Source organism: Arctopsyche grandis, chromosome 8, assembly GCF_051622035.1.
Source record: "Arctopsyche grandis isolate Sample6627 chromosome 8, ASM5162203v2, whole genome shotgun sequence".
Classification (NCBI taxonomy): domain Eukaryota; kingdom Metazoa; phylum Arthropoda; class Insecta; order Trichoptera; family Hydropsychidae; genus Arctopsyche; species Arctopsyche grandis.
The window spans coordinates 32563068-32582167 of NC_135362.1; the positions used below are offsets into that span (position 1 = coordinate 32563068).

The following is a 19100-nucleotide window of genomic DNA, read 5'->3' on the forward strand; positions in this document are numbered from 1 at the left end:
AATATACGGCATACTTACAGAACTTAAAGCTCTCTAATAGTATACATTATTACCAAAAACGGTTTCGAGCTGATAAGACCTCAAGTTAATATTCGCTTGCAACGCAATCAACTCCAATTCAAATACCAATAATTCATTCGAATCTACTGCAAACAGCACATAATATTCGACAGAACGGTATTGTTACCATACATTGAAATTTTAGCAATTTTCCCGATATTATTTCAAGAATTTTTCAATGGAAAAGGTTAAAGAGTGACCTTTCGACAGTATGCAAGGCTTCTGCTCTCGTTAGCAGCGCAGTATAACGAGGTAAAGTTAAATCAAAATTTACTCCAATAAAAACAGCAGCATGAATGTTTATTTTTAAAAGCGAGAAGTTTTCATATATGTAAAATATGTACGTGTGTGAGCACGTTATAGAGATCACAGCACTTTTGGGTGAAAACTCGTTTATTGTTTGGAAAATCACACACCTACCCTGACATCTCTACATTGAGGGTGATAAGGTTGGAGTGCTCTTGTATCGGACAAAGGTTGCTCCAGGTCAATATCTAGACACATCGAAAATTTTAAGAGCCCTTCCCTGTTTCGACTCAGGGAGTTTCAACTTTTTGTCGTCTGAGTATACACATAAAAAATCTTCCGTGTCCTAAATAAATATTCAGTTTTTTGATAAAATTATTTTAATAAAATATAAAAATAAGGAACAAAACTGATCTTCAACCTATTTGAGGAATATGAAAAATGTCAAAAACATAATGACACCCACACAATAGATGTGACAATAGCGTTTTCAACACACATTTGAAGATGATAGGTGTTTTAATAAATATTTTAGAATTTTAAAAGCATAATATTTCATTCACTACTAGGTTCATTGCCTGGCCCGGTGTTGCCGGCCAGACCTTAGAGTTAATATGAATGATAATATAATATGACTCCGGATCGATCGTTTCAAAAAACAAATCCCAAATTCGAGTACAGCATCTCGAATTTGCTGATATTATAAATATACTACTCTACCCACTTAGTAAAATTTATGTATTTTTGGAAATATTCCTTTTTTTAATTAAATATTAATCGAATTTGTCCTTAGATGTATTTATAATACTGTATAAACCAGGCCTGGGCAAACTGCAGCCCGAATTACTGAAAAAGCCGATTTGAAAGTAAGTGATCCTCTAATAGCCAAATTGTTGGTTATTAGAGGATCACTTATTTTTTATATTGAAATTCTTTTTCATAATGTATATCTATGAATAGTATTTTACTTTGCGGCCCGACGATCATATTTCATTCCTAATTAATTCGAAAAGTTTGCCCAGGCCTGGTATAAACAATTGTTTATCTGTGTTTGTAATTGTCCAGGACTGCGCTTTGGGTTTACCTGGTAGACCTTTCTGGTATATTGTATACATGTATTTATAAAAAAAATTATGTTTAATAATTATGAAAGAAAAATCATGGACCGCCGGCTAAAAAAATATTTCTTAATATATTTAATATATGTATATTTAAAAAACAATAGCTAAAATACGCTTCAGACCGCAAGGAAAATTAAAAAATAATATGTTGAGGTTTTTCTTTAAAAAAATAATCAAATAGTCTATATTAAATTCTAGATTGCATCCAAAAGTTAAATGTGAATATCAAAATTTCAAACTGCAAATACCTTTTATTTGAAACCACAAACGTTTCATTGCAACTTTGCAAAATGTTAATATTAGATTTAATTTAATAACTTTTCAATTCTCTGATTTATATAAAAAAATTTCTGGGAAGTAAAAGGATAAAATAAAATTTGACTGAAAATTTATAGAATGATCAATTTAATGGAGGATATAATACAATTAATTACATTAATTACATTAATTACAAATTAAAAAATTAGAAATAAAATGTAAGTAAGCATTTGATAACCGTTTGGAATTTAATTCATATGTATTTATAAGTATTATATTATATTTAGTTTGTTGTTTATTCAACGCGAACGAGATGAAATGGAGATGAAATTGAATGATTTCACCCCTAAATATATTTACCCGATATCAAAACCATTCCATTGAAACATTTTGTTCCATACATAAGGGTTTCGTCAAAATAGTTAAAGAAAAAAATTGACAAATATTATATACTAGTGGTTTTACCCGGCATCGCTCCGTATTTGTAATATAAACCGCTTAAACATGGTTAATCTAATAGTAAACATTTTATTAAATTTATTTGAATAGTTTTATTTTATTTAATTTTTTTTCAATACTAGCTGAACCCGGCATGCGTTGCAATACCACAATATCGCATGCAATTCCCGTTCACGTTCCCGTTCCCGTTCTCGTTCCCATTCCCATTCTCATTCTCGTTCCCATTCCCACTTGTCGGAAAAATACAGACAGCGATCACATTTGAAATTATTCAATTGTTTGTTTATTTTACAACTAACAACGCAGGTTATTGCGTTGCAATGCCACTCATTCCCGTTTTTTCCGTTCCGGAAACCGTTTCAACAGTGGCGTAACTACCGCGCCCGCAGACCCCGCAATGCGGGGGGGGCGCCGAAACCTGGGGGGCGCCGAAACCTGGGGGGCGCCACGAAGCGCACGGATTTTTTAATTTGTTCCGTAATTTTTTTAAAAACTTCTCTTATTTTTCCACCTATTTGTACTATATGTGTATGTACATACATTAACATATTTTGAATTTATCCTCATTGTGTAATTGATCTATGCCAATAAGGGTTAGAAGACTACCGTATTTTTCCATCTTTTGAACGTCAGTGCCACTTCAACCTATTAGCAGAGAATTCTCTTATTCTTGTATATATTTTTTCAATGTGTAAACAATAAAACAAAATTATATGATTAAAACCAATAAAATTTATAAATTTTTCGCTGCCACCATTAACAGGTGGGAAGTTTTTAATGAAAATTCACCATCAGTTACTTAAAACAGATTGTGCGCTGCTTGTTGGTCGTCCAGATTACACTATTAATGCACTTTGATATATAGGTACATATACCGATACGTAAAAAAGTATAAACATTAATTTGGAAAGTTATTTTGCTAATATTAATATATGGGGAGGGGGGGGCGCCTTAAAATATTTTGCGGGGGGGGCACCAGGAATTCACGCTACGCCACTGTGTATGTACATACATATCACATACATATGTATGTGAATTCGCGGCTACCAAAGATGTGTTAAATATAAATTGATTTGACGATTATAATTTTAGTAAATGAAAATGTAATCAAGATTAATCTACCATCTCCGGTTGCTAAGTCTTCGCCAGATTTATTTAGTTTCTAATATATATTTAACCTCTTCAGAAAAATCCTTATAACTCATTACCTTAGCCTCTTATTAATCGGTGAAGAAATTTCAAATGAGTTAATTGATTGTAATCCTAATATATTAAACAATATCACGTGTACATTAAACAATAATACGTTGACAGTGTAGCAAATACACACATTTCCGCTACGAATTTGTGCATCACGAATAGACAATTGTTATCTTTCCCGGAGATTGACTCGTCAATTGAGCTAACCGAGTGGTTCATTTAACAAATAGATTGATCTTAATCTGACAATGGTGGCTGCTGAATCGATGGTCCACGCTCAAAGGCGTGTCGTCATGCGAATGCTTGACAAGAGAGCTGCAACCAGTGGCGGCTCGTGGATAAGATATCTGGGGGTGCTGCGGTTGATTTAAAATAAAAGAAATGTTTATTTGGATTATATTTTACTATTAACATCAAAATGATGAAAATTAAACATTATATGTATTTTATTTAATTATAAATAGACAATTTAGAAGGGTCTTCCTATCCTTTTGCCCATTTATTGTGTAAAGAAATTGAGGGGTTAAAACAGAGCTTGCAGTTTACCATGGACGGTGTTTTTCCAATCGAAACCAAGCAACTGCTTTTGTCTACTACTGTAAACAAAAGAAGACAGTTGGAGCTGTGTATCCAAAAGGCTGCTCAAAAAAGCGTCCAACTTTGCAAAATGTTAATATTAGATTTAATTTAATAACTTTTCAATTCTCTGATTTATATAAAAAAATTTCTGGGAAGTAAAAGGATAAAATAAATTTTGACTGAAAATTTATAGAATGATCAATTTAATGGAGGATATAATACAATTAATTACATTAATTAAAATTAAAAAAAATAGATATAAAATGCATTTGATAACCGTTTGGAATTTAATTCATATGTATTTATAAGTATTATATTATATTTCGTTTGTTGTTTATTCAACGGGAACGAGATGAAATGGAGATGAAATTGAATGATTTCACCCCTAAATATATTTAACCGATATCAAAACCATTTCATTGAAACATTTTGTTCCATACATAAGGGTTTCGTCAAAATAGTTAAAGAAAAAAAATGACAAATATTATATACTAGTGGTTTTACCCGGCATCGCTCCGTTTTTGTAATATAAACCGCTTAAACATGGCTAATCTAATAGTAAACATTTTATTAAATTTATTTGAATAGTTTTATTTTATTTAAAGTTATTTCAATACTAGCTGAACCCGGCATGCGTTGCAATACCACAATATCGCATGCAATTCCCGTTCACGTTCCCGTTCCCGTTCTCGTTCCCATTCCCGTTCTCATTCTCGTTCCCGTTCCCATTTGTCGGAAAAATACAGACAGCGATCAAATTTGAAATTATTCAATTGTTTGCTTATTTTACAACTAACAACGCAGGTCGCGACGCGAAAACATTTTAAATTATTGCGTTGCAATGCCACTCATTCCCGTTTTTTCCGTTCCGGAAACCGTTTCAATTGATGGTTGAAACTCAACGCCGTGGAGTAACGTATTTTCAAAGCCATGTCTTTATAAACCAACCTGTTAACGTGGTTGCCAACAAACACACATCCTTGACTACACAACGGCGACGCATACTTTCACGACGGTAAAATCGTAATTACGAATATTATTATTAAGAGATTTTTTCCCGGTTTTTTTTTCACAGTAATCTTCCCGGACATGCATACAACAGAAAGTTCCATCTTAATCAGTGGAGTGGTTTAGGAGCCTATACGAGACAGACAGACAGACAAATAGACATTCAATTTTATATACATATATACTAGCTGAACCCGGCATTGTGGCATTGCCACAATAACGCATGCAATTCCCGTCCCCATTCCCATTCCCGTTCCCGTTCCCATTTGTCGGAAGACCGCAGGCAGCGAACACATTTGAAATTATTCAATTATTTGTTTATTTCACCCTAAAAACGTTTGAAATTATCGCGTTGCAATGCCACTCATTCCCGTTTTTCCCGTTTCCGTTCCTGTTTTTGCCGATTTTTTTCACAGTAGGCTTCCCGGACCTGCATACAATAAATCTTGAAAGTTCCATCGTTCCATCGTACAATAACGCATGCAATTCCCGTTCCCGTTTTCGTTTCTCGGTGTGTTTCGATAAGTGAATGTTTCAGTTTCAAATTAAAACTTAATAATCAAATTAAATTATAGTAAAGTATATACATATATAGATATAGATTAATTTGGTTTTTATTAAATTTAACGTCACGAATTCTACCACCCAAACCTTACATACATACATTAAACCTTTCATACATAAAAAATATCTTTCGGAATTACATATATATTAGATATGTATATATGTATATATATATATATATATATATATATATATATATATATATATATATATATATATATATATACAATTATACAAGATTAGCTCTTGAATAATGTATGTCAAATCCAGCGACATTTTAAATGAAAAATAATAAATAATTCCCTAACACGAAGCAAAATTATCAAACTACAACTTTTGCCAAAGAAAACCACCACAGCATTGAAATTTGCGAACGAGACTCGGACTATCCAAAGCGCGCGATCTCGCTAACTCCTAGCGCGCGTTTATCGCCTGGAATAAATCAAGCATCATTAATTCCTCGCTTGATTAATTTTCACGAAACGTTCATCATAAATTCACAACTGCAACGTCGTCAGCGGTGCCAAAACTTCCGCACCTCGCCTGAATACTTCATACGAGTCGTCGAACTCCCTCAACCCAGTGTCAATTTACAATATTTCATCATAATCTAATACTACCCACGTATACTGTACATATGTATATAGGCTTTATTATAAACGAATGTGCCCCACGTACATATGCACATATGTATATACAGACAGATATTCATCAGGGCATGTCACAATGGCGTCCGTTGTGCTAATATGCTACATAGCCTTGCTCGTATTTCATGAATTCGCCATATGTGGATAAACGACACACAATAACAATATTAAAGCACGATTGTGCTGAAGATGGATGAATAGATAGTTAGATAGACTAAGTTTTCAGCATTACTGTTTGACGTCATAGCTAATTTTTTTTTTTATTCTTTGTCTGCACATACAATGTATATTTAACTAGAGTGACGCTCGCTTTTCTGAGATTTTTTTAATGTATATTAATCCGTACATGTATTTGACATTGAATTTAGAAATCATATTTAAAACAACCTTTTTAGATTGATAACCATAGTACATACATATAATATAAAACAATGAATAGTATGACTTACCTGTATTTTTGTCAATATTCGTTTTAAACTACATAATAAAACTACATATTGTGTAATAATAAAAATTAAAACGTATTTTAATATTAACAAGAGAATTTTAAAACATTACCATACAGAAATTGAATTATGTTTGAAAAAATATTCTAAAAACTGTATCAAATATTAATAAAAAAGCATTTGATTAAAATACAATTAGATTCTATGAAATAAACAAAAAAATAGAAGTGGCCTATCCCTCAATTAAAATTTTCAGTTTATACACCATATTTTACTATTTAAAACAAAATTTATCTTACTTTCAACTATTTCATTTTAAATCATTACGGAATAATCCACTTCAAATTAAATAAAGCATTAATAAAATAAAAAAAATTCCACCATATTTTACTATTTAAAACAAAATTAATCTTACTATCAACCATTTCATTTTTAATAATCCACTTCGAAATAAATAAAGCATTAATAAAATAAAAAAGATCCACCATATTTTACTATTTAAAACAAAATTAATCTCACTTTCAACTATTTAATTTTAAATCATTGCGGAATAATCCAATTCAAAATAAATTAAGCATTAATAAAAAAAAATCCACTATATTTTACCATTTGAAACAAAATTAATCTCACTTTCAACTATTTAATTTTAAATCATTGCGGAATAATCCATAAATAAAGCATTAATAAAATAAAAAAGATCCACCATATTTTATTATTTATAACAAAATTAATCTAACTTCCAATTTTTTTTTTACCATTACAGAATAATCAACTTAAAAATAAAGCATTAATAAAAAAATATTAAGAAAAATCCTTACCACTCGACTTGACAACAAGAAGTACTCCAAATGCGACCAACAAAAGTAGAAGAACAACAAAAATAATCAAATATACAAAATTCGAAGAATACTAATTTTTTCACACTTATAATATTTATATAAATCACACACACACACACAATACAATATTATTCGACAATTTAAATAGTAATAATATGCGATGACAATAGAATCGGAGCCTCGAGCAAAGTGCACGAAACACAACAACAACAAAAGAACACCGTCGGAGCACACTGAATCAATCGTTTGCGAGGTTTGAGAAGCCCTGGCCTCGATGATCTCTGAGAATCGTTCGACGTACACGTGCGGTGTGTGTGTGAAAGTGGCGCGACCTGGCGAGACCGTGCGCCGCTCCCGAGCACTAGGCCTCGACTAAATAAAGCTTTCAAAGCTCACCTACTACGGGGGGCCGGCCGTAGCACCGCACACGTGTGCATTTGTGCACACGTGTGTGTATGTGTTCGTGTGTATGCGCGTATGCGCGCTGTCGTAGCGCCGAATTCGTGCACCGCGTTGCCGTTGCCGGAGATGTCGTAGCGCGCGTGTAAATTCGTGCAAATTGAATTGCGTGCGCGAGCGTGAGCGCCGCTTGCGCATGGTGCGCGCGTGCATTGCGTGCCATCAAACAAAAAGGGACATACCACTATGCATATTTCGACGATGATTATGATGATGATGATGATGATGATGATCCGCTCGAATTCACTTTACACAATTTCGTACATGGCGATCTCGCACACGGAATAAGGTCTGTTCATACTTAACAGCACTGCACGGCTTCAGCACTGCACGACTCCGTTTCAAATATGTCATTTTATTACGTTTCTATTCATATCTACCTACACGTCGCGGTCACGTCACGTTTACAGCAATTTGGCCGAGTGCAAGGCAAAATCGGCTTATGGTGCTTACGGACTAAACCAACGACGATTTTGGGCCAACTTTTTAACCAGCAGTAGCGTACAAAATATCGAAATAAAAATTAAATATCAAAATCAAGCTAAAGAGCGAGATTGAGCTAAAATTAGATCATCGTTGATGTTTTGAATTACGACGATACCGCATTTAAAACCAGAGAAATATTATAATTTCTCTGCATACGAGCGAAAAAAAATATTGTTAAAGTCGTCACGAGATGTTACTGTATTTCCACGTGGATGATCGATAAAAAAAAAAACAATTCATAAAAAAACGCGGTGTCGGATGTCGGTGATTTGTCAAAGGGTTTTTTTTCTTTCGTCGAAATAAAATTAATAATCACACATTATCCGATAAATTTTACCTCTGAAATGATTTAATTACTTGATTTATTTCGACGAGAGAAACAATTGAAGAATAAAAAAATCCGTTTGATGTGACCGACAACACCCCGGGTTAGCAAAAATCGTTGCATCACCCATACTAATACATGATATATTCTCAGTAAATGCGCATTACGGGGAAGTAAAAATAATAATTCTTTGATTTTTTTTCGATCTTAGTGCGTATCTTCGTAAGTCAAAACATATTCGACAAACAAAAGTCGAGGATTACCTGTATGTGATTGTTGATGATCTAATTTTAGGTCAATCTCGAAAATTTATTTAAATTGTGCATGTTCTGTTTTAACTTTCAATATTTAATTTTAATTTTAATATAATGATTATAATTTTATTTTGATACTTGAATTGAATTTTAATATAATAATAATAGTTTTAATTTTGATATTTAATTTCAATTTTTAAATTAAATTTTTATTTCGATATTTTGTACGCTACTGGTTTTAAAAGTTGGCCTGTGGGCCATTCGTTGGCTTGGTGCGTACGCACCATTACTTATACATTACAGGCCATGACGATACGGCGCAATATTGCTTACGTCGTATTGTCGAGTACTTACGTACAATATGAATGCATACACGTGCATTCGTAGCTACGCGTCAGAATACAAGTCAGCAAAAATGTTTCGACGTTTATCGAACGAAAAATTATGTATAATCGCGCTGTTGTTGGAAGAAGAAGCTCAAGAAGGCAATAAAAAAGCACGGAGGCGTTTTGATGTGCATCCCATGTTAAAAAATAGAAAAACCGAAGGAGAGTTTTGGACACTGTATAAGGAGCTTGTGGATGGATGATGGACAAAATTTTTTTAAATATTTCCGTAAAAAATTTAAATTTTTTTTAAATATTTGCGCCAAAACCATCTCGAAACAGCTGTCAACTGTCACTATCGATAATTGGTCCAAAACAGCAAAGCGGCAGACTCATGGCACTAATTCGCGTGTATATTTCCACGATGGCCAAAAAAACGGATACGATACGTTGACGGATGTTGCTGTAAGGTATGAACAGGAAATGTCGGGTACTGCTGTAAGCCTGCCGTGGCGTAAACGTGACGGTTGGTATGAATATACCCATACAAAATGTACCAAAGAATACTTTTGGTACGGCCGGATACCTGCTGAAGTCGGTACGTGCTGACTAGGTATGAACTATCACACGCTCACGACAATTCTAGATGCCAGATTTTATTTTTATTTTATCATCTACGTGCATATTGTTTTATTATTATTATATTATACTTAAAGACCAGCAGCATGGCTCGGTCGCTAAGCTTCTGCTTAGCGTCGAGAGGCGCCAGGTTCGATCCCTATTCAAACACTTGGTTAACTATCGATTAAAACTACTTGGTTAACTAACCAAAATTTCTTTATTATTATTAAAGCGTTACATTTATCTTATTGGTAAAATTTAATTATGGAACGGAGAATTTAAATGAGATACGAAGAACTGTTTCACTTTAACTTTCCTTCACTATTTAACTTTGTTTTGCTGCTAATGTGTTGACTGTTACTCTCCGAGTCTCAATAGTATCGACTACCACTCTCGGAATCTTGATGGTGATGACTAACTTAACTTCTAACAGTAATGAGTTTAAATATTATTTAGCCAGCAGCATAGCTCGGTCGTTAAACTTCTGCTTAGCGTCGAGAGGCGCCGGGTTCGATCCCATGAGCTGACCTCGATTGAAAAGAATATATCTGTAGTGCTGCTGGTCAGAACTGAATTTCTGACTCCAGGTCGATCGTTTCCTATCAGAGTTTGCTCATTTTTCTCTGATTTAATTGTTGAAACGGTTCCCGGTAAAATTGGCTAAATATCATTCATATATTCCACCACTATTTGAGATTGATTAATGTACAATAAAATGTATGTACAATTCATAAATGTCTCGTTAATTTGCGAGTTTTTCAGTGTCTCGTAATTGAGCGACTTGTATAATAAAAAAAAATAAAAAAGGCTGCAACGTTTGTAATTGGCCAGGAAGGCACATTGGGGTTACCTGTAAGGCCTTCCTGGTATATATGTATGTAAAATAAATTTTTAAAAATTATTTTATCATCTACATGTATATTTTATTTTATTTTATTTTACATAGATATAGACCAGGAAGGCTTGACAGGAAGACCACAATGGGTCTTTTAATGCATTTAACAATGCGACAATTAATTACAAGCAATGCAGCATTGTATTATTACATAAATCACTGTATTTCGAGAAGCTGAAGAACACGAAATAACAATTAATTAGTTAAATAATTAATGTATAGAAACATCTTTGGATTTAGATTTTGTACATAATTTTTATAAATTGTACATTGTACAATAAATACAGAACCTTTTTGCGACAAAAGGAAAGATGATTGTATGCCAATTTTAAGGAACCGTTTTAACAATGATCAGATTAAATTGGAAAACTCTGATAAGAAACGATCGATTTGGAGTCACAAATACCCCCAAATCTAACCAGCAGTATAGTGGATCGAACCCACTGATCACTTGGTGCTAAACATACACGCCATACTGCTGGCTACAATATATACCAAGAAGGCCTAACAGGTAAACCTCAATTCGCCTTCCTGGTCACTTACAAACAATGTAGCATTTTTATTATATATGTAAGTCACTGAAACTCGAAATTAACGAAACAAATCTATGAATTTTAACTTGTACACTAGGCGAAAGCCCAACCACCGACCGAGCCATGCTGCTGGCTGATATTCAGCATTGGCGATTTTCGTGGCAGCGATTATAGTGTGCGAAATCACCATGTGCGAAATTTTCCGTTTACCGTTTAGTAGTAAAATATAAATAATGGCTGAAAACTATTGCAATCATCATTTATCCAACACGCCGATTATTTTGCCAAACGTTGCAAGGGAGGGTTTCTATCTATTGGCATGGGAAAAAAAAAACAAACTATATCATTCACAACTTCGTGTGCCTTGTTTGTACAATATCAAATTGAATTTATAAAATTCAGTAACATATACATATGTACATATGAAGTTAAGCCAACGGTTCCCAACTAATGGTACATTTTCCCTTCTGGGGTGTGCGGGTCATTTAATATTTAAACATTGCAATCATTTTCGGCCTTTCCGCGCACACTTTTTCCAAGCTTCGCATGGAATGGTTTCCTATACATATATGTACATACATACATGTATTCAATAATGTTAAATACAATAACTAAATGGAAAAAAAAATTGAGAAAATGAAAAGAGATGAAATATTGAATAAACAGTATCATTTCACCTAAATAATTATTTTAAATGCAAATTAACTGTATTTTGACAAACTATTGCCTCAAATAGCTTTTTGATATGAATATATAAAAGCTTTCTATGACCATTTTTTTCTAAATATGGTAAACGGATTATTGCGCAAATTGCGTTCGCGCACACGACAATCGTTGCCACAAATAATCACGAATACGAAATATCTGGCAATCGAGTTCTCGTTAGTACAATATTTTGCGTGCGTAGCTTTCGATTGATAGAGTTTTTGGGTGCCAAATGTTTAATGATCGAGATTGCTTTTTTCGATTAAAATTAATTATATTAATTTTATATAAAAATTAATTATATACGAGACTCCATTGGCTCAGTTTAAAATAGAAGGGGGGGGGGGGGCATTTGGTGGCTCATTTCAATACAAAAAATCTTATAAGAGAGATACAATATTTTGAAATGGGCTGCCAAAAGGTATGTGAATTTAAAAAAAGGTTGGCACTCGCTGTACTACATCGCTCCATCATTAGAATATCAAAATTTTTCATTTTTATATATTCATATGTACATACAACCTTACCAATGGTGTGCCGTGAAAATCTCCCTGTGTTTTTTAGTCTCCTAGTCACCTTGTACTCTGCTCGTGCACGTAAGTAAGGCTGTACGACAAAAAACAGGAAGATTTTCGCGGCACGCCACTGATCCCTACATATTTTAACATGTATGCACACATGATACACACATATGTACCAGTGACGTGTCTGAAAATTTACCTGTTTTTATCGCACAGCCTTACTTACGTGTGCGCGAGCAGGATACAAGAAGACTACGTGGCGTCATACCGAGTCCCCTGTAAGTAAGGCCGTGTGATAAAAACAGGGAAATTTCCACGGCACACCACTGATATATACACACATACATACATATATTGATCTGATCAAATTGTCCGTGTTTTAAATTACACGTGCGATTACGTTACACTTCGTCTAAATTGAAAACTGTCGGTCAAATATTTATTTTTCGGTTTCAGATCCACCAATCCAAATCTTTTCAGGTTGAAATTGACGAAATTTTCTGTGAAAATCTTCGCCACCATCGGATACGGTGCAATGACTTTGGAAAAATCTGTACTTTCCAATTTCAAGAGAACGCAAGGCTCAACTGCGACGACGGTGAAAAGTCTCCGTCCTTGCTCCTCCAAAACGTTAATTTCTCCGAAGCAATTGCCGTCTTGAAGATGACACAGCTCTTTGGAGTCAGCTGAATATATTGCCACGGTTCCAGTCAAGACAAAATACATACAATCGGCTGAAACAAATTAAATTCTCATCTAAATACGTGTACATACATAATACAATGCAAACAATTCCGAAAACTGGCTTGAGCACTTCCCACATTTCGAAAAGCTAAAATGATTTTCTACACACATATTTCTGAGAAACAATTAAAAAAAAAATATATATATATATATATATATATATATATATGTAGGATCCAAAGATATAGGGAGGATTGCGGGAGAGATAATCAAAGACGATGTTGGTCCATCAATGTACGTTTATTGTACATTAAGTATACACACGTGCGCGTACGCACCACCGGTGGCCGCCCGGCCAACGGTTCGACTACTCACTGTCAGTTGGCGTCACACTTCTGCCAACTCACAAACAGTGTACACTCATGTGTACCACTGTTTGTACATCACTCCTCAACATTACTCATTACATAATTCGCTCACACACATAAAATCCCACATATATATATATATATATATATATATATATATATATATATATATATATATATATATATATATATATATATATATATATATATATATATATATATATATATATATATATATATATATATATATATATATATAAATATAAATATATATATATATATATATATATATATATATATATATATATATATATATATAATATCATATAAACAATTAAATAAAATATCATATATGTATAATAGCGATATGATATGTGTGTGTGGGTCTATGTGTTTCTCTGTGTGTGTCTATGAGTGTGTCTGTGTGTGTGTCCGTCTATGTGGCTGTGTGAGATAACGCTCGCCGTATTATAATTAGAGGTAGGACCGAAAGCCTACTTTTTCCAGGAACAGGGCAAACTACAAAGCTAGAGTGCAAAAAAAAAGTTCATCATAAAAATGAACGATACACTGCGAAAAATGAACAATGAACGGCGCAAACTTGGTCCCCTCTTTAATTATAATAGTCGTTTCGATTCGACATATGTAAAAACACTACCAACAAAACGTACGAACATAATAACAGATCAACAAAAAACTTCTATATATGTATGTATATCGCTAGAGGAAAAAAAGTATTGTCCGGCTGTATTTCTTGATGTCTCACAGGCCTTCGACAGGGTATGGCACGAAGGACTTATCCACAAAATCAGCAAGTCATTACCTGGAAATTATGTCAAATTACTGGAATCATACTTATCCGGACGCAAATTCAGAGTTGCTCATGAGGAGGCATTCTCTAACTTTTTCACAGCCTCTGCAGGAGTACCACAGGGAAGCGTAATAGGGCCTATACTGTACCTGATATACACTGCTGACATCCCGACAAGCGAAGAGACATTCATTGGAACATTTGCAGATGACACAGTCATTATGTCATCGAGCGAGTCACAGGAGGAAGCATTTGAACGCCTGCAGCGTGCACTAGACAAGATCAACAAATGGACCAAGGACTGGAAAATGAAACTCAACGAGCTAAAATCAATGCAGGTCACATTTGCACTGCGACGAAATAGTGTCAGCACTCAGACTTTCATAAACGGAATCCAAGTTCCACAAGCTTTGTCAGCTAAATATTTAGGACTGCATCTTGACTCAAGGCTTACGTGGAGGCATCACATTAAAAAAAAAATAGAACAGATTCGAATTAAACAAAGAGAAATGCATTGGCTAATAGGAAGACACTCCAAATTAGACCTACAATGCAAAAAACTGATATACCAGGCAATCGTGAAGCCAATATGGACATATGGCATACAACTGTGGGGATGCAGTAAGCCATCCAATATCGAAAAAATGCAAAGATGTCAAAACCAGTTTTTGAGGATTATCACCGATGCATATCGCTTCGTCACAAATGAAGAGATCCACAAGGACCTTAAAATCAAAAAAGTAAAAGAAGTCATCCGAGAATGCGCTGGGAGGCACGAGTTGAGACTGCACCGTCACCCTAACATAGAAGCGTTGCAGCTATTGGACACAACTCACCAGCAGAGGCGCTTAAAGCGAAAAAAGCCTCACGAATTGGTGTTCTGAATGTGAGAGATTCAGAAGCCCAATTCACAATTTTGGGGACGGAGTGATGATTCCGTAGTGCCCGTACATGATCTGAAGAGCAACGATATCGCTGGTGATGATTTATCGGGAATCGATAAGATGGCACCAAAAAAAAAAAAAAAAAAAATATATATGTATGTATGTATGTATACTGTTTGCTACCAATGTTTCCTCTAGGCTAATAAGTCTCTGAACATTTAACGCCATCTATTGAAAATTTCTAGTTATTTTTTTCTATTGGTGTTTTATATTGTTTATATATATATGTACATGTTTTATATATGTTTGTATATATATGTAGGTAGGATTTTTTTCATATTAAACAATTAAATATAAATATTAAATTAAATGTGCGGCGGACTGACACATTTCTTTTAATTTTTTTTTATTTAATAACTTAATATGCCATAACCCATGCGATGATATTTCATCAGGCACAACACCAGTAATTAATAAACATGATAGTATTGTGTTGGAAAAACAGTATTAAAAAAATTTTCCACCACAAATTTAATACAAAGTGATATATACAAAGTGAATTTAATACAAAGTAAATATCATAGAAATACATTCACCTGGTTGGCCGCTTGTTTTAATAACATCATTTGTCAAAAATATTTCCTTTTTCAAACACGATACAATCTTCAACAGTAGTATTGATGGTATTTTGGAAAAGAAAAGCACATTCTTCATCAAACTTCCAGAAGAGTGCATAAGTATATCATGTTTCTTTTGACCGGCAAGGTATGGCATTATTTTTGAATCCTTAAATTACATCAACAACAAACAAACCAAACTAAAATATTGAATAATAAAATAACAGTAAGATATTTTGCTTTGTATTGTATGCAGATTGCTATATAATCACCTCTATATTGAAAAAACAACTTTTATATCTGAGATTATAAAATTTATTCAATCTTTTTTGCAAATAATAAGGATACTTTTTTGATCTAATGAATGCATTTAGTTGATCCTGCATCATAAAATAATCGGCATCGGCAAACGTATTAGAAATTTCAACAATGAAAAATGGTGCCACTGTATATAAAACAAAGAACTGAAATAAAAAATAATATTTTATAAAATAACTATGTAGTGCATTATTTATGATTATATATGTATGTATATATTTCAGAAATAAAAGTTTTAGCACGCTTACAAAACATGAAATCCATACAGCAAGTATAAAAACTTGATCAAAGCCATCGTGTGGAAAATCTACATCAAATCCTTGAAGCGTTATAATATTAACTGTAATATAAGCAAATACATATGTATATATTATAAATAAGTTAATATGATCTGTTCACGTTCATATGTATTTAAAATGTAATATTAATAAAATAAATTAGTACATACATATTTAAAAATCATATATATAATATCGCTTATATGTTTTTGTGTGTGTGTGTGTGTGTGTGTGTGTGTGTGTGTGTGTGTGTGTATATGTGTCTGTGTAACTGCAATAACGCTCGCCGTTCTATAATAGTGGTTTCGATTCAACATACATACATATGTACATCATAGGTAACACACTGCCATAAAAATGTACGAATATAATATCGAAAGAAAAAAACTTCTATATATACTGTTTGCTACCAATGTTTCCTCTAGGTAATTTATTCTCTGAGCATTAAGCGCCATCTATTGAAAATTTCTTTAATTACTTACTTAATTGATTAATTTTTCTATCTGTGTTTTAAATTGTTTGTATGTAGGTAGGTAGGTAGTTTTCACCTTTTTTTTCAAATTTAACAATTACATAAATATAAATGGATTAATAACAAAAATTCGTTTATTTTATCGAGGTAAGTCAGTTAGCAATAGAATTTTTGTTATTAATCCACAAGAATAGTCGAAATATAAAGTGGAATTTTATATAATTCTCATATAAAGACAATTTAATATATTATCACTATTAATTCAATTCAGATTCGTGTAAATACGAGTAAATACTACTACGAGTTTTTATCTCAAAATTTTACCGATTTGAAATTCAGCACACTTCCAATTAACCCTTTTAAACGAAAACAAAAAATAGTGTGGCCAGAACACTATCCCAATAAACATGTTTCAATAGAAAATACTCAGTATAAAATAGTATTAACAGTGGGAAAAATTCCCAAGTGAAAACACGTACTTTTGACTTTTGATTTGAACTGGACGAATACTTCGAAAGAGAATTACTTACGAATACTTACGAAGAGATTCGAAAGCTAAAAAGTACTACAAATGAAAGATAAAATTCCCTACTATAGATTCCAATATTCATTTTGAATTGGAAATTGTCAGATTTTGAGACATCGACCGAACAACACCAAGATATAGAAAAATCGCCATTTCGGACATTTTTTTTATTACCAGATTCGTGTTTACAAGGCATACATAGATCTATAAGAAAAGTCACATCTCGACTCTGAAGCATTTTTCGTGTCGAACAGGTATATACTTACTAGCTCTATTGACTCCAACCAAATATCGATGAAAAGGCCGATCATTCCACAACCTTAAATACGATATCCAAGAATAGGGATGTGGATTAACTGGATCATGATACGCAAATTGGACACACGCAACCCAGTGTACGTATATAATGGACATAAGCACTGATCTTATTATACCATAAGTATACATCTATTAAAAAAAAACGAATCAATTAAATGAGTGGATTTCTAAAATAATAATTGAAACACTGAAATATTTACCGAATAGTGTGCTCTTTTGAAAATGTTCTCCATATATGTTACGAAACGAACTATTCTAAATATTTTCAATATGATGAATAACTCAAAAATAGACGATTTCGTGTTTGTCACAGCCTCCAGCATATCTCGAAATGGTATTAACACCAATGCATCAATATAGCACATTTGGATCATATATTGAGAATAAATCTGCCGCTTGGAAATTTGTATTTTGTTTTCGGAATCTTGATATCCGGTAAAAAAGGTCATTACAACGTCTATCACATATATGATGTCGAAAAATAATGGGATGTAATAGTTTTTCCTGAACGATGGTATTCCATTGTACACGAAAAAAATTGGAAATCGTAGGAGAGACAGAAATAAAAAGAGCAACATTATTCCCTCCCACCATTTTCTAAATTTGCTGAAAGGATGTACCATGTATGGATATGTCTTAACCTGTCTCAACTTTTCTTTGGTAATACCCGACATGGATCGATATGTATCCGTGGATCTCAAGTCATCTTTCGATATTACAAAATACTTATATACATTCCGATAAAATTTAGAATGTTTTACATTATGTTTCAGATACGTTGCCACTGGATCCAATATATTTATTTCGCAATTATGGCCTTTTATCATGTTGATATTTTACTTTCGACGTTACACTTCGTGAAAAATAAAACAATAGAACCTTTTTTTTATTGTGAATAACAAAATTTAAAGAAAATAAATTTAGCGACATTTATATGTTTGGTATTGCTATATTTTTGCGGTTATTGGATTATCAGTCACATTGCGGTGGTCAAAAAGACAATTTTTGCCATGAAAATCACGAATACGCAATATTTGGCACTCAAGTTCTCGTTAGTATGATAGTTATCGTTAGTATGATGGACTTTTCGACTGCCAGATGTTCCGTTATAGAGATTTTAGTGACCTTTGGACGAGTGCTTTGTGACCAGAAATCACTGAACCCCTTTTGCGACCAATTTTAACCTAAAAAACAGGCTTGTAAAGAATAATAATACCCAAAATCATTTTTGTACAAATCTATGCTTTAAGTTTAAATAAATTCAGTGCTTTT

The 19100-nt window shown here is 33.1% G+C and overlaps 2 protein-coding genes across 2 annotated transcripts in view; both read right to left on the reverse strand.

Annotated features, from left to right (window-relative positions):
• LOC143915554 (uncharacterized) overlaps positions 1 to 11516 on the reverse strand; it is a 183343-nt gene extending 171827 nt beyond the window's left edge. The window contains exon 1 of the mRNA XM_077436252.1: positions 11444 to 11516. Coding sequence (XP_077292378.1) covers positions 11444 to 11516 — 73 coding nt within the window. The remainder of the gene's footprint in view (positions 1 to 11443) is intronic.
• Positions 11517 to 12948: 1432 nt separating this feature from the next.
• On the reverse strand, positions 12949 to 18655 carry LOC143915555 (uncharacterized). The gene is made up of 4 exons (XM_077436253.1): positions 18029 to 18655; positions 16189 to 16380; positions 15896 to 16085; positions 12949 to 13286 (listed from the first exon to the last, which is right to left on the reverse strand). Exons 1-4 carry the CDS (start codon positions 18653 to 18655, stop codon positions 12949 to 12951), a joined length of 1347 nt encoding a protein of 448 aa, XP_077292379.1.
• Between the last annotated feature and the right edge of the window lie 445 nt (positions 18656 to 19100).

Excerpts from the sequence above, each read along its gene's own strand:
- LOC143915555 (XM_077436253.1), bottom strand. The coding sequence starts at position 18,655 with ATGATAAAAGGCCATAATTGCGAAATAAATATATTGGATCCAGTGGCA. Across the intron at positions 16,381-18,028 it reads TCAAAAGAGCACACTATTCG|TTCTTTGTTTTATATACAGT; the intron begins GTAAATATTTCA and ends TTTTTATTTCAG. Across the intron at positions 13,287-15,895 it reads TAAAACAAGCGGCCAACCAG|CCGATTGTATGTATTTTGTC; the intron begins GTGAATGTATTT and ends AATTTGTTTCAG.